Below are 15,805 nucleotides of genomic sequence, written 5' to 3'. Positions count from 1 at the left end.
TTGTAATAGCAGTTATTTAATTTAGTTAAGAAATCCTGCAAACTTGTACTGGAGGCGTTTTTAGGAGTATAACATCATCTGCAAAAAGTAAAGATGCTGGAATTAACATCTCCGATTCTGAGGTCAGGTTTAATGCCATCTTTCACAATGTGATCTATATAGATGATGAATAAGTGGATAGTGTGCACTCTTGACTCACACCTGATTTTACATTGAGCCATTTTCCTGTACATAAAGAATTAGAAGAAAATGTACCTTCAGTCTAACTGCTGACTTACATCTAAAATACAGTCTATGTATGTGTCTCCATTATACCATAGAACTGTGGTGTTTTAAACAGCTTTTCTCTTAGTACATTGTTATGTGAATTTTCCAGATCTTTAAAACTTAAGACAGACATCTGTTATGTTCTCATGATTTCTCAACTATTGGTCTTAAAGTGAAAAACTAATTGTGAACAACTCTACTTGCCCCAAACCAAGCTTATTCTTCTCCAAGTTTCCCTTCTACAATTTTTCTTAGCCTCTTCTTCTCAAGTATACTTACATAAATTTTAGTTTAAGAACAATCAGGAAGGAAATTCTTCTGTAATTCTCATATTCAATTTATTTATTTTTTTTTTTTAGATAGATAATATAAAAGATCTACTCCAATTATCTGGAATTGACTGGGCCCATTAATTATGAAGTGCAGTCACTGTAAAACTTTTATATCTTATTTTGAGCATGTCTGGTTTAATATCTTCTACTTCAGCTAGAGCAAGTGATATTCAAATTGGTATTTAAGGATAAATACCAAGCTAACATTCTAAAAACTATTAAATGAAGAAAAACTATAAAGTAATGTGATTATGCCATAATTAAAAAACAAAATTTTGGCTATTCAAATTAATTACAAATTTAAACATTATTATTTTGAGTTCTATCATAATTACTGTTTCTGTTTGTGCAGGGTTTAACATTTGGGAAGGACTTGCAACTAAACTCAGCATCTGACTTTTCCGCCAGTCATCTACTGTTAAATTGCGCCTTGGAAAAACCTGTTGCAAAGACATCAGGGCTTGAAATAACAGCTGTAAATATAATAAATAAAATAAATAAAGTAAGAAAGAACGAGTAAATCATGAATAAAAATATAATCTTCCAAGCAATCCACAGTGACTATTCAATGATAATAATATTACTTATAAATTTCTTAAGCATGTATTATTGAGTGAAAATTGCAGAATGCAATTAGTTTATTTTCAATACAATGCCAGTCTTTAAATAAAAAACAACAAGATAATTTGTTTTGTTTTTTTTCTTTTTTTTTTCAAGAATAAGCAAGACAATAGAAATAACTTGTTGTACTGGATAGTTTACCATAGTAAATTTTCTTAAGAAACAGCACGCTTCCCATGGAGCAATGATTGATCTTTCTGGTCATTTGTTACAGCAAGCTCACCTTATTAACATGCATTAATCAGTCATTTGTAAGCTGTTTCAAGTTGAACAGTTCTTGAAGAATGCCCCCCCCTCACCATCACCATTACACTTCCAAAACTGCTATCTAATTTTCAACTTTTCATCTCAACCATAGAATTTTTCTACCTTTCAGAAAAAGATATAAAACATTACTTTTATATTACCAATTTTCTAACGTTCTAATTTTTGAATTAGAAAATCAACAGAATAAAAGTAAAATTGGCAAAATAAAAATGATAAAACATATTTCCAAACAGTAAGGAATACTTTCTTTCCTGCTTTCCTTCATTCTTGATGCCCATGAAAGATTCATATCATGCTAATCACAAAGAAACAGCATGAAAGATAAACACAAACAGATCCTGCATTACTGAGAATATGCACAAAAAAATTACTTTCACATAACAGAAATGTTTTATTTATAGCAACGATAACAACACTGACAAAAATGCATGATCAAATCTGTTTTGCAATAGCACCTTTTACAAAACATTTTACCAAAAATGTCAATTTTTTTCTACTGTCATAAGATATTTATGGTCCAGCATCTTTGACTTCTTTTTTTCAAGCCCAACTCAGGTTAAAATTAATTTGAACATTGTTTTGCATTCTTCTAGTTTATTCTGTTTGATTTCTTTCTTGTTCCATAAATTCTATTAAAATGGCACTCCATCATACCAAGAATGCTTATTCTACTATCTATTTCCATATTTAATCAACCATTCACAAAATTGTAGCATAATACCTGAAATAGTTTATTGTTCTACAAATAAAACATTGCCTCTAAGAAAAAATCACTGCAGTCGATGTTTGCTGTCTAGTTTTACAATGTCTTTTTTTTTTAAAAAAATCCTGATTTTCATACCAAATTTGTTATGGCAGTTATTTAATTTGATAAAGTCTTGAAGGTGTACAAGGAGAGTTACTCATGAGGAAAATATCACCTACACTCAGTAAAGAACTAAACATAATGCTTTCAAATTCTGATATCAGGTTTAATATCAAATGCAATTCCCTGCGTGAAATGCATTTGCTACCACAGCAATGGCTGCGTGAAGGAAAAAACCATTATAGGTTCCCAAATCGGTTGATCTTTGACACAGGCAAGTCGAATCTTTCCACCTGGACATGCAGGTTTTAAACCCTGCATCTCATAAAATCAACCACAGAATTCATATTACTACAGAAATACTAGTATTAGCATTTAAGGCTGTGAGATGATGACAGTTGTCTCGTACTCTTTCCCTTTTCCGAAAGCCTCAGTTCACTGATAGCTTGAGTTCACTAGCAGTGAACAGTTAATTGGAGCTAAAGGAGCTCCATCTATTCTTTTTGAGGAAAGAAAGATGTCATATGATTTATTTTTACTTGTGGTGATATATTATTTTCAAATAAAAGAAAATAAGAAAGTCAGTTACCTTTGAATGAGGAATAAATTCTTCAGATAATTTCTTAAGTGGTGGATCATAATCTACTATCATTTGTCCAAGACGTGGGAAACTGCTATCACTAAAAAACAAGGATTTTTTTTTTCTCAAGTACACATGAAATGTTTTATTTGCACATTACATTTTATGCATTAAATTTATGTTACATTTTATGCAAAAGAAGAACGTGTCAAAACAATAACACATTTTATTTCTTTGACAATTTATTATATTCTTTGCAATATATTATTAAACTAATACAACAATAATAATGCACTAATATAAATACAAAATGTTATATTCAGGCAATGACAATCAAGGAAAAGAAGGAGAAGCCATAGTATTCAACACAAAATACGAGGCTAATCTTCTTGAATGGCAGTCAGTCTCAAGTAGAGTAATGTGGGCAAATATGAGAATGGGGAACTGGACAATGAGACTTATTTGTGCCTATGGTCCCACAGAAGGTTCTACTAAGGTAGAAGTGGAGGAATTTTTTGACGCTTTAGAAAAAGCAACTGACACAATGAAAAAGGAAAAGTTGGTCCTTGTTGGGGATCTAAATAGCAGAGTAGGAAATGATTGTGAGACATACAAAAATATTTTGGGAAAATTTGGAGAAAAGAGCAAAGCTAATAATAATGGCAATTATCTGTTGGATTTCTGCTCAGGACATGGACTGGTTATTACTAACACCATGTTCTAACATAAAAATGTGCACAAATTCACTTGGAGAGAAGAGGCTAGGAATAAGAAAAGTCTCATTGACTGTTATCGTTGATAGTGATGTTTTCTCCCTGGTGCAGGACACCAGAGTGTGCAGAGGATTTGAAATTGGAAGTGATCACTATTTAGTCTTGAGCAGGATAAAATTAAATTTCATATTGAAAAGAATAACATGTAAGAAAGTTTTAAAGCGAATAAAAGTTGAGCAGCTCTCAGATGTGAACTGTAGACTAAAATACAGAAAGATTATTGAAAAGAAAATGAAAGAGTTTGAGAACAGGAATCAAACCTTGGAGATTCAATGGCAAACTCTGAAGAAAACATTGATTGATTCTGCCAGAGAGGCATGTGGTGAGGTTGTGTGCAAGGATAAAAAAATCAGAACTACCTGGTGGACAGAGGAAGTTAAAGAGGCAGTGAAGGAAAAGAAGAAAGCATATCAAAATTTCCTGGCAAATAAGTCAGCTTTTACTCTTACAGAATACAGAGACAAGTGTAAGAAAGCTAAACAGTGTAAAACTAGCTAAACAAAAGTCATGGGAGGACTTTGGCAAGAATATAGAAAATAAATATCAAGAAGGTGGCAAAATATTCTGGAGGTTGTTGAAGAAGCTTAGGAATGGAGGAAAGAGTGCTGTAAAAGGAGTTAGAGATGATAAAGGTGACATGAAAATGGGAGAAAAAGATATCCTTGATGGAGTAATTACTTTGAAAAACTGCTAAATGAAACAAGCAGTGATGACAGCACAGTGGTAAAAAACACTGACCAGGCATGCAGTCAGGAATACATATCCATACTTGAAGTAGAAAAAGCCATCAAAGGCTTGAAATGTGGAAAGGCAGCAGGAGTAGATGATATTCGACCAGAAATGCTGAAGTATGGTGGTATAAAAGTCTTACAGTGGCTGCACTGCATAGTTCAGAAAGCCTGGACAGAGGGACGAATTCCCGATGATTGGAGTAGAGCTCTCATAGTACCCATATATAAAAAGGGAAATAAAACTGAATGTGAGAATTACAGAGGTATTTCCCTACTGAGTGTTCCTGGCAAGATCTATGCAAGTATACTTGAGAAACGGTTGAGAAGAATTGTGGAAGAAAAGCTTGGTGAAGAACAAGCAGGATTCAGGCCAAATAGAGGCTGTCAGGATCAGATCTTCACTTTACGACAAATAGTCGAGAAAGCATGGGAATATAACAAAGATCTGTATTTAAGTTTTGTCGATTTGGAAAAGGCATATGACAAGGTGCCAAGAGAGAAGCTATTCAATACGCTGCAGTTATATGGTGTCAATGGGGCATTATATCAAGCAATACTTAGTCTTTATTTGAGTTGTAAGTCAGCAGTTAGAATTGAAGGAAATACAGGAAGATGGTTTAATGTTAAATCTGGTGTGAGACAAGGATGTACATTATCCCCTCTGTTATTCATTATCTATATAGATCACATTATGAAGGAAAGTGGTATTAAACATGATATCAGAATTGGAGATGTTAATGTCAGCTCTTTGCTGTATGTGGACAATGTTAGACTTCTAATTAAATCTGCTACAAGTTTGCAAGATTCCCTGACTAATTTTAATAACTGTTGTAATAGATATGGTATGAAGGTCAGCAATAAAAAGACAAAGACAATGAAAATAGGCAGAATCATTGAAAATGTCAACTATGTTGTGAATGGAGAACCTGTGGAACAAGTAAAACATTTCAGCTACTTAGGCATGATTTTTAGTGAAGATGGTAAATTAAATATAGAAATAGACAACAGAATCAGCAAAGCTGGTATGGTGGGAAGTCAATTGAATAAATTCATATGGAATAAGAGAGGAAATTAGTCAGAACACTAAGTTAGCTGTATACAAGACAGTGTTCAAACCAGTTTTAACTTATGGATCTGAGAGCTGGGTCAGAAGTAAAACACTTGACCAAAGACTAGAGACTGCAGATATGAGAGTCCTGAGGAAGATTAGAGGCATGAACAGATGGCATCAATGGCAATATCATATTAAAAATGAGGATATTAGGAAAGAACATGACATTGTCAGCATCCAGGAATGCGTTAGCAGAGCTAATCTCAGGTGGTATGGTCACTGAAATAGAATGGGAGAGGAAAGATTAGCAAAACAAGTGTTCTCTGCCAGGTTGGCAGGAAAACAACCCAGAGGAAGACCAAGATATAGGTGGATTGATACGGTACAAAGTGCCTTAGACGATAGAAATATAAGATCTGATAATGTTGGAGTCTTGACAAGTAACAGACTGATTTGGAGGAAAATTGTAGATAGGAAGTTAGTAATGATGTAATTTTTTCATGTAGTACTGTCATATCCTGTACACCCCTTGATGGTATATGGCAGGAATTTGATGATGATGATGATAATGCACTGATTATTAAAATATGAATACTAATTTACTTCTTAATTGTATAAAATGAAAATAAACATTTTATTTCATTTTGTCAATAAAATAAGACATATTACTGCATATATGTTAAATTAGTGGAAGTCCACCAAATCAATTAAGTTCTTTTTTTTTTTTTTTTTTTACTGTCCTTGTTTGGCCATATTTGTTATTATCAATACATTACAATGCTGATGAAAGCTATGCCTAAAATTTAAAGTGTATATCATTATATAAATAACAAGTGCCATCAAACAGCAGTTCTAATATCAGGTTCAGATGAGTTGATAAAAAATAAAACATTATTTATACTATGGATTCAAACACATTCATTAGAAAAATGCATCCATGAAACAGTAACCATTAAGAACTGCAAAAATTATTTATTTCTATCGGTAATTGGGAAAAAAAAATAAATAAAAATAATATGCATGACGGATCCAGCAGTGCACACATACTAAAACGGCAAGTTACAATAACAGAGCTCAAACAAACTGTAAGATAATTGCTGATACTTGCTGAGAGTATTAAAAAAAGATATGAGTATCAGAAAAGTACTAATATGATAATAAGTACTTTTTGATATTCATATCTTCTCACAATAACATACACTGTCACTATGTTTACAAAAGTATTTGGACATCTAGTTATGGTAAAAAAAAAAAAAAAAAAGTGTTTTAATTACATTTTGGTACTAAGTGGGACCACATTTAGTGAATGACAGCAACTACCCTTCGAGACATGCTTTCAAACAATTTCTGATATGTCTCAACAAGAATATTCTTCCATTCCTCATGCAAAGCTATTGCCCACTTGCTGATGATGGCCACTGTGATTTGGAGCGAATTCAGCATTCTAATTCATCCCAAAGATGTTCAGTGGGTTGAGGTCTGGACTCTGAGCCAGCCAGTCCAACACTACAATGATGTTTTGTGGAAACCACTCTCTGTGGAAGACACACAGTGCAGCATGACATGGAGCATTGTTCTGCTGAAACTTGCAAGGGTCACTGCCAAAGTACTTCTACAGCGTCAAAAACATGAAGTTGTCCATTTCTTTTAAGCTTACATAGAGACCCAAATGCATTTTTGAAAATTATGGAGATGACTACCGTGTTTGAATAAAAACTTTAGTTTAATATAACTAAAATTAACATTCGACGTTTAGACCTTATGTCAAGGTCATCTTCTAGAGCATACAACTACACACAGAAAACAAGCTATACTACAATCAAACTGGTTTGTTAAAGACACTGTCAACTGCTACAACAATTGTTGGCCTGACCGCTGGTGAAAAAAAAAATTATACATCAATGCTAGAGTCCTATTATTAGTGTTATAGAAATACATTGTAGAAATACATTGGACACAACAACATCTATCTATCTATATACATATATCAACATCATGTACATTCCAGCCAGTTAGTATGGAATGATTTCTAATACTAGCTGAAGATAGGCTAGAGTCCTGACTTATGCTGGATCTTATATATTAGGTAGGTTGAATGCGTGCCATCCAGATCTTTGGAATTTTCATACCATCTTTGTCGTTAATATTTGGGTGGTTTATCAGGATTTTGCAGGCTTCCTTAAATTTCCTTTCGTACCAGGTTTTTGTGCGGTGTAAAGAGCAGGTGCTTTTCCAGTTGATTTGGTGTAAGGTGTTGAGTGCGTGGTCTAAGAGGCCTGCTTCACCATAATGGTTATATTTAATGTGTCTAATGTGTTCTTTCTTGCGTTAGGGATTGTCCGTCCTGTTTCACCAATGAACAGTAAGTTACAGGTGCAGCAGATGCAATAGACTCCAGGATGTGCTAATGGGAGGAGAGGATCCTTAGAGGAGTTGAATATGGTTTTAAGTTTAGTGGGTGGTTTAAAGGTGGCATTGAGGTTATAATGTTGTAGGATTCTGTTGATTTTTTCCGATAACCCTGTAATGTATGGGATGGCTATGGTTTTACTATAATCTAGATTCGTTTTTGTTGTTGTTTTATGGAGTATTTTATTAATCGTATTCTTGTTATAGCCATTATTTATGAATGTGTCGCTGATGATTTTTAGTTCTTGTTTCAGGGCTTGCTGGTTAGAGCAAATTGTTGTAGCTCTGTTTTTAAGGGTGTTAATAACTCCATATTTTTGTGATGGGTGGTGGTATGAATTAGCATGTATGTATTGGCCAGTGTGTGTCGGTTTTCGGTAGACCATGAAGGATAGACTGCATGAAGGAAGACGTGTGACTAGTGTGTCTAGGAACGGGAGCGAATTTTGGTTTTCAATTTCGATGGTAAATTGTATGCATTCGTGTTGTTTGTTCAGGTGGCTAAGGAATGTGTTTAGCGTTTGTCGCCCATGCAGCCAGATCGCGAACACATCGTTAACGTATCTAAGCCAGACTGTCGGTCTTAGCATGGCGAAATCAAGAGCCCTTTGCTCAAAGGTTTCCATGTAGAAGTTAGTGATTGGGGTGGGGGTAGTGGTAATCACATGACTGTACCTTCTTTTTGTAGGTAAAATTTGTTTTGCCACACGAAGTAACTGGACTGTAGTACGTGGGCAAAGTGGGCCGTAATGTCAGGCAGAAATTTGTTCTGTAGTAAGAGAATTGTGTCATTGATGGGGACATTAGTGAAAAGGGCAGAAACATTGAAACTGACTAATAAGTAGTCTTTGTCGAGTGTTATATTTTTGATTTTGTTTATAAAGTGTTGTGTGTTTTTTATATAGGAGGGGGAATGACTTACCAACTCCTTGAGTGTTGCCACTAATTTCTTGGCTAAGTGGTAACTGGGACTGTCTATTTCTTCCACGATTGATTGAAGGGGCACATTTTGTTTGTGTATTTTCGGGACCCCATATATTTGGGGGGGGGGGGGGGGGCAGGCATAGTGGGGTTTGAGTTTTTTAACCATGTCTTGTGGCCAAGAAGTGACGGACTTGAGTAGTTTCTCTGTTTTATCCTTTTTGTTGGGTTATAATTTACCATTTTATTAAAAAAAAAAATGGTAAATTATAACCCAGTGTGTGTCCAGATGCATCACACATTTTATAATGGTAAATTATAAAACACTGGGTTATAATGATAAATTATAACCCAGTGTGTGTCGGTTTTCTACTGAAAACCGACACACACACACTGGCCATACATGCTAATTCATACCACCACCCATCACAAAAATATGGAGTCATTAACACCAATTAAAAACAGAGCTACAACAATTTGCTCTAACCAGCATGCCCTGAAACAAGAACTAAAAATCATCAGCGACACATTCATAAATAATGGCTATAACAAGAATACGATTAATAAAATACTCCATAAAACAACAACAAAAACGAATCTAGATTACAGTAAAACCATAGCCATCCCATACATTAAAGGGTTATCGGAAAAAATCAACAGAATCCTACAACTAAGAAGAAAAGCCAAACAGCTATTTTTTTCTGGTGAAGTTGATAAATTAAGGAGATAAAAATCCCTTATTGTTTTTCAGCCAGTATGCGAAATTCTAAGATTGAAAACTATGATCTAAGTGTTTCATGCCGACGAACTATCGGCGAATCCAAGCGTAAGTGACCACTTGGTAGTACCACACCAAAGCAACTTGATGCAAAGGTGGAGCAAGCTCCCTCACTATTCTTGATATTTTCTCATAATGTAAAAATACATAGTTTCGCATACTGGCTGAAAAACAATAAGGGATTTTTATCTCCTTAATTTAGAATCCTACAACATTATAACCTCAATGCCACCTTTAAACCACCCACTAAACTTAAAACCATATTCAACTCCTCTACGGATCCTCTCTTCCCATTAGCACATCCTGGAGTCTATTGCATCCGCTGCACCTGTAACTTACCACACATTGGTGAAACAGGACGGACAATCCCTATACACAAGAAAGAACACATTAGACACATTAAATATAACCATTATGGTGAAGCAGGCCTCTCAGACCACACACTCAACACCTTACACCAAATCAACTGGAAAAGCACCTGCTCTTTACACCACACAAAAACCTGGTACGAAAGGAAATGTAAGGAAGCCTGCGAAATCCTGATAAACCACCCAAATATCAACAACAAAGATGGTATGAAAATTCTAAGGATCTGGATGGCACACATTCAGCTTACCTAATATATGAGATCCAGCATAAGTCAGGACTCCAGCCAATCTTCAGCTAGTATCAGAAACCATTCCATACCAACTGGCTGGAATGTACATGTTGATATATGTATATAGATAGATACTTGTTGTTGTGCCCAATGTATTTCTACAACCAACAGATAACACTAATAATAGGACTCTAGCGTTGATGTATAATTTTTTTTTTTTTTTCACCAGAGGTCAGGCCAAAAATTGTTGTAGCAGTTGGTCAGTGCCTTTAACAAACCAGTTTGATTAGTATAGCTTGTTTTCTGTGTATAGTTGTATGCTCCAGAAGATGACCTTGACATAAAGGTCGAAATGTCGAATGTAGATTTTAGTTATATTAAACTAAAGTTTTTATTCAATCACAGTAGTTGTCTCCATAATTTTCAAAAACGAATGAAGTTGTCCAGGTAGCCAACTGACTACCTGGACATCCTGGTAGTGACATGTGGCCTGTTTGCCAGCAGCTCTGCCACTGTAACCTAAGGCACTTGCAACTCTCTGTGGACAGCTCTAGTGCTGACAGATGTCCTTGCAACATTTTCCAGGTTGACTGCAAGGTCTGCTGTTGATGATGTGTGGGATGCTTGAATATTTTGAGATAGAGCTTATCGATTTCCATCAGTGAGTGCTGGTGGCCTCCCAGGGTGTTTTCCTGCTCTGGTAGCACCATCAACTTTCCATTCACGAAAAGCAATGGAGGATTTTGGTATACTTAGGTAGAAATGTCACAGACAAAATGACCACTGATGTGACACCCAACTACCATTCCATTTTGGAAGTGTGTCAGTTCAGCTGAAGATGTATTTGAGTGTGTGAAGATGTATGATTTGTGTTCTTCTCCACACAGCATTTAAACCCTACTTCAAACTTACTATCCTTATCTGTTCCACCAACGATCCGCTCCCTCCTCTCAGTGCCTGGGGTATATAGAGTATCCTGTTCCTGCAAGTTAGCTTACTTCAGACAGACAGGCAGATCAGCAACCATTCGGATAGAAGGACACAAATCATACGTCTGCGTACATGACCATAAGACTATGGTTAATCTAGCCTTGTAGACCATGTTTTGGATATAGCCCACAGGATCTCCTGGGAAAAAACCACCATGCTCCACCATAGTAAATTCAAAAAAAGAATGACTGTTTTTAGAATCTGGGGTAGCACTCAGAAACCAACTGAATTTAAATAAATACGGTTGCATAAAACTTTCCAAAATTTAGGAAACATTAATTATCGGAGATCACACTTTATATCCTAGGCCACCTACAAATGCCCATAGAGGGTACACCACCTAGATAGGACTTTAGAGTCACCAATGTGTTTCACTTAGTATTGTATTGTATTTGAATGTAATCCCTGAAGATGTCTCAGTGACTGAGAGCAAATATTGGAAGCATTAAAATTAGTTTTAATCCTTTCCCAGTACTGTAAATATTCCATTAAACCTCCAATATGATGTTCTCATGGCACTTAAGCCTCAACAGATGGATATCTTCTCTATAGTTTAATTTGCATTTGACTTGCTCATTTGTTTTGTGTTCTGACCAGTGAGTCTTATTTTTTTTAAGCATTTTATTTTGAATGTTCTTTGTGTTTCTTTCTGATTGAGTCACCATATCTCGACTCCATACATTGCCATAGGAATAATAATAGTTTAACAGAATTTTAGTTTGAGGCTTTTTGAAATGCTGTTTTCTATATTTTGTTTAATTTATTCATATTAGGCCATCCTTTATTAAGTCTGTATTTTACTGTTTCTGTGTTGTTGAGGTTGTAATGAGACTGCCAAGATATGTAAATTGCTTTACTTGTTCAAGTATATGATTTTCTAAGTGTATTGAAATATTTCCTTCATCTCTTCCTATTTTCATTGTTTTAGTTTTTAGACAATAAAAATTTTAGTTAACATTTTTGTTGTCTTCTTCAATTGTATTCTAGAATCTGCAAGAATAATAATAATATCATCTGCATATTTAATGTGATTGATATTCATGCCATTTATTTGTAGACCTGGTTCTTCAACTATGGTTTTGCATATTTCTTTGACATAGATAGTAAATAAATTTGGTGATAGCAGGCCACCCTGCATAACTCCTTTTTCTACTTTGAATGTATCTGGTTTTATTTTATTAAATTTGATAGTTGCATTGGTATCTTTATAATAATTTGTAATAAAGAGTGTATTTCTGAAGTCATAGATTTTAAGATGTTTATCATTTTGTTCCTGTGAATGAACAAAAGCTTTTGAATCAAATGCTTTTTGAAGTCAATAAAACTGCAGTATATAGTTAAGTTTGTATGCCCAGTACTTTTCAGCCAGGCTATCAACTGTAAAAATATGGCCTATAATAGACCTCCCATGTCTGAAGCATGCTTGATCCTCTATTGTCTCACTTATTAAAGTCTGGATTCTATTTTGAATAATGCCTATGAAGATTTTGTAACTACGACTTAGCAATGTTATGGGGTCTAGAATTTTCACACCTTTATCTCCCTTTTTGAAAACTGATATTATGATACTTATCATCCAGTCATCTGGAATTTCACCAGCATATAATAATTTGGTTAAAACATTCAAGCAGGAAATTGATGGATGCTATGCCACCATTTTGTCACAGTTCAGCAGGAAGTTCATCATAACCAGGTGACTTAGTTAAGTTAATTTGGTTTATTGCATTCAAAATTTCATATTTTATTATAAATGGTGCTTTTCTCTTTCTGTCTCTTTGTGTTTTTCTAGTCTTCTTCCTTCCAGAAAAGTATCCAGTAATATTCTTTACACAGTTTTTCCAAACTGGAAGTATAAGCACTGAAATCTGTAAGAAAGATTATTTTGCTGTTTGAGTAAGATAACTGGGATATGTCATCAACTTTTAGAAATAAGGTCTGTAGAGCCATCAGAATTAGAAGAATGGCAAAGGCAGCAAATGAAGGCAACAGGTTGTCTAAGCATTTAAAACCCATGCCCTGCCAAGTATACCTGATTTGTAACATGAATTTAGTAAAATCACTTTATCCTACTAGTAAGGTGATTATGTTTATGTCCACTGGAATATTATGTCTGTAAATTGTGTATTTCTTCTGACCAACTTGCAGGGATTAAAAAAAACCTGCATTTCCAGGAGGGGAACCCAGACTCCTCCATCTCATACCATCTAACCACCTTCAGATTACATCCTGGAGAGGATAGAAACTCAGGTTTTTTCCAGCCAAAAAAGCATGATCATTACTAAGTTACAGAGGCCCTTATCTCTATCATACATTCTTGGAAGTTCAACTCATGTTTCTTTGTAAAATAAATACTACATAAAAATAACTTTCACATGTAAAGATAAGGATGTCGTTTTGCCTGTTTACAAGGTCTTGATAAGACCTCACTTGGACTATTGAGTGTAGGTCTGGTCACCTGGTTTCCATTGTGATTTTGATACAGCAGAGAGAGAGTGCAAAGGAGAGTGTTAAAAATGATATCAGGATTGTGAAATACTGATTTATGAAGATATTGAGAATTTGTAGACTGTAGATACCAGCAAACAGGAAAAAGAAGGGTGATATGATTGAGACTTACAAACTTCTGAAAGGGTCATACAAAATTTCAGTTGATGGAATATTTCATTTTATGGAGGGTGGGCAAAGGACAAGAAGGCATCCTTGGAAGCTGAAAATGAATGACACTAAAAAGAGGGTGAGGGCTAGTTTTTCTCTCATAGGGTGTTGCGCGATTGGAATGAATTGCCATTGGATGTTCTGCGTGCAAGCAGTGTGAATGAATTCAAGCAAATATGATAGCTGGTGCAAGTAGTATGTGGTCTCCCTCGATGAGTTCCTGATTCCCTGGAAGTCTCGCTTAATAATAATAATAAATATTAAGGTTGCTTATAAATCAGTTAAAAAATTACAGATTCCCGAGATCTGCTAAAAATAACATTTGTGCTTAAATGTAAGATTTGGCAATATTTCTGCTAAGTAGAGAGAGAGAGAGAGCTAAAAAAAATAACAGCTTTAATATGGTAGAAAACTGTTCATAGGTAGCTAGTAATGTAATAATAAAAAAATTAATTATGAAGTACTATCATGGTATCTTGTATAAGGTCTCTTTCCCTTGAGAATACACATCAAGAAAAGATGACAAGTTGTTAAAAAAATAAATAAATAAACTAAAGCCTTTTTTGTTCCTGTATAGGGAGTAGGCAAGGCCGTTTTAGCCCTATCTAACTTTTTGGAGACTGAGTGGACAGTTCAATCTCCACTGGTCCAATCCTAATCAGAGATAGCTGGCCCAAAGCTATCACTAATTATTGGTATGCAGTGAAGAAGGTGGCTAGTAAGTGCTGACATCTCGTGGTCCCTAATCCTAACACAATATTTTTAATGTCTGAAAATAGTGTGGGTTCAACAGCCGATTTTCTTGAGTTTATGGGATGAAAAATCCGAGTTTCTGGGAGAAAAAACCACTAGTCCATGCCAGAGATCGACTAACTCTGGAACCGGTCGAGAAAAGGCTTAGAAAATGTTCCTCTAGTCGAGACTAGATTCGAATGCCTTTCGTCATGCAGTCAAGCACCACAGAGTGCAAACGCCACTTCTACTGAGTTCTGTATGACAAGTTGTTTCAGAACTAAATTATTCTAAAAATCACCAGTAAACAGAACTCATTCTGTTGTTAATATCTGCATAGTATTCCTCTAGTCGAGACTAGATTCGAACGCCTTTCGTCATGCGGTCAAGCACCACAGAGCGCAAACGCCACTTCTACTGAGCTACACAAGTTCTGTATGACAAATTGTTTCAGAACTAAATTATTCTAAAAATCACCAGTAAACAGAACTCATTCTGTTGTTAATATCTGCATAGTAACCTTTGAATTTGTTTAATAGATTTTTTTGTACTCACCTGTTAATATTATTACTCCAAGGAAGCTATCAGCTTATTAGGTAGAAGAACATATTGATGTTCTATTTTTGATATTCTCATCTTCCTCTTATGTGCAAGGTCCAATCAGTCAGATCTAAGAAAATCTATGAGAGGAGAGCAATTTTTGCCATCCCATCATAAAATTTCAAAAATTTAACTTTATTTTTTAAAAACACAAGTGATTTGGAATACAGGCAAAGAAAAATGTGTAAGAAATAATAAAAATATTATTTCCTATTTGGCAAAAATGCCCAAGTAGAAATTCAGCAAAAATAGAAAAAAGCATCTTCAAAATTTTATTCTGCACTCTTGCTGGTTTGGCTGCTTCCCTGTAGATTTGTTTTTATACATTTTTTGTAAGATCCCATCAGGTGGTGGAACTGACAAAAAAGTAACACATTCTTTCAATGATTCCAAGCAAGCAGAATGCATTCCTATAAAGTTTAAAGAATGAACCAAACATGGCACCAACTCTGTCTGCTCATTCATTTCAGTAATTCTGCTACATTTCCTCTTTTTTTTTTTTTTTTATAGGAAAGGCATGAATGTTTACATTTATATTACTCAGTTAAAAAGTTCCTGGCCAATAAAACAAAAGTGAAACTTCTAGATGACAATGCCCACACATCTCTGTTCAAGAAATTTGTAAAATGAAATTTTATCTAATAACAAAAATATCATTTGAAAACTATTTTCTCCTTTATAAGTTTGAAGTTGGA

At 34.7% G+C, this 15,805-nt stretch overlaps 1 protein-coding gene across 6 annotated transcripts in view; it reads right to left on the bottom strand.

The window, feature by feature from the left end:
- Window positions 1-15,805, bottom strand: part of Hem (Nck associated protein 1 Hem) — a 393,688-nt gene that overhangs the window by 308,850 nt on the left and 69,033 nt on the right. For all 6 annotated transcript variants that reach the window (XM_090409885.1, XM_090409889.1, XM_090409887.1 and 3 more), the window contains 2 exons: window positions 2,882-2,972; window positions 935-1,072 (listed from right to left, as the gene is read on the bottom strand). In XM_090409885.1, the coding sequence (XP_090266011.1) occupies window positions 935-1,072; window positions 2,882-2,972 (229 nt within the window). The remainder of the gene's footprint in view (window positions 1-934; window positions 1,073-2,881; window positions 2,973-15,805) is intronic.

This window comes from Typopeltis vanoorti, chromosome 20 (assembly GCF_054136105.1).
Source record: "Typopeltis vanoorti isolate ZY-2024b chromosome 20, IOZ_Tvanoo_1.0, whole genome shotgun sequence".
NCBI classification, from domain to species: Eukaryota; Metazoa; Arthropoda; class Arachnida; order Uropygi; family Thelyphonidae; genus Typopeltis; species Typopeltis vanoorti.
This window is presented reverse-complemented; position numbering and strand designations above follow the sequence as displayed.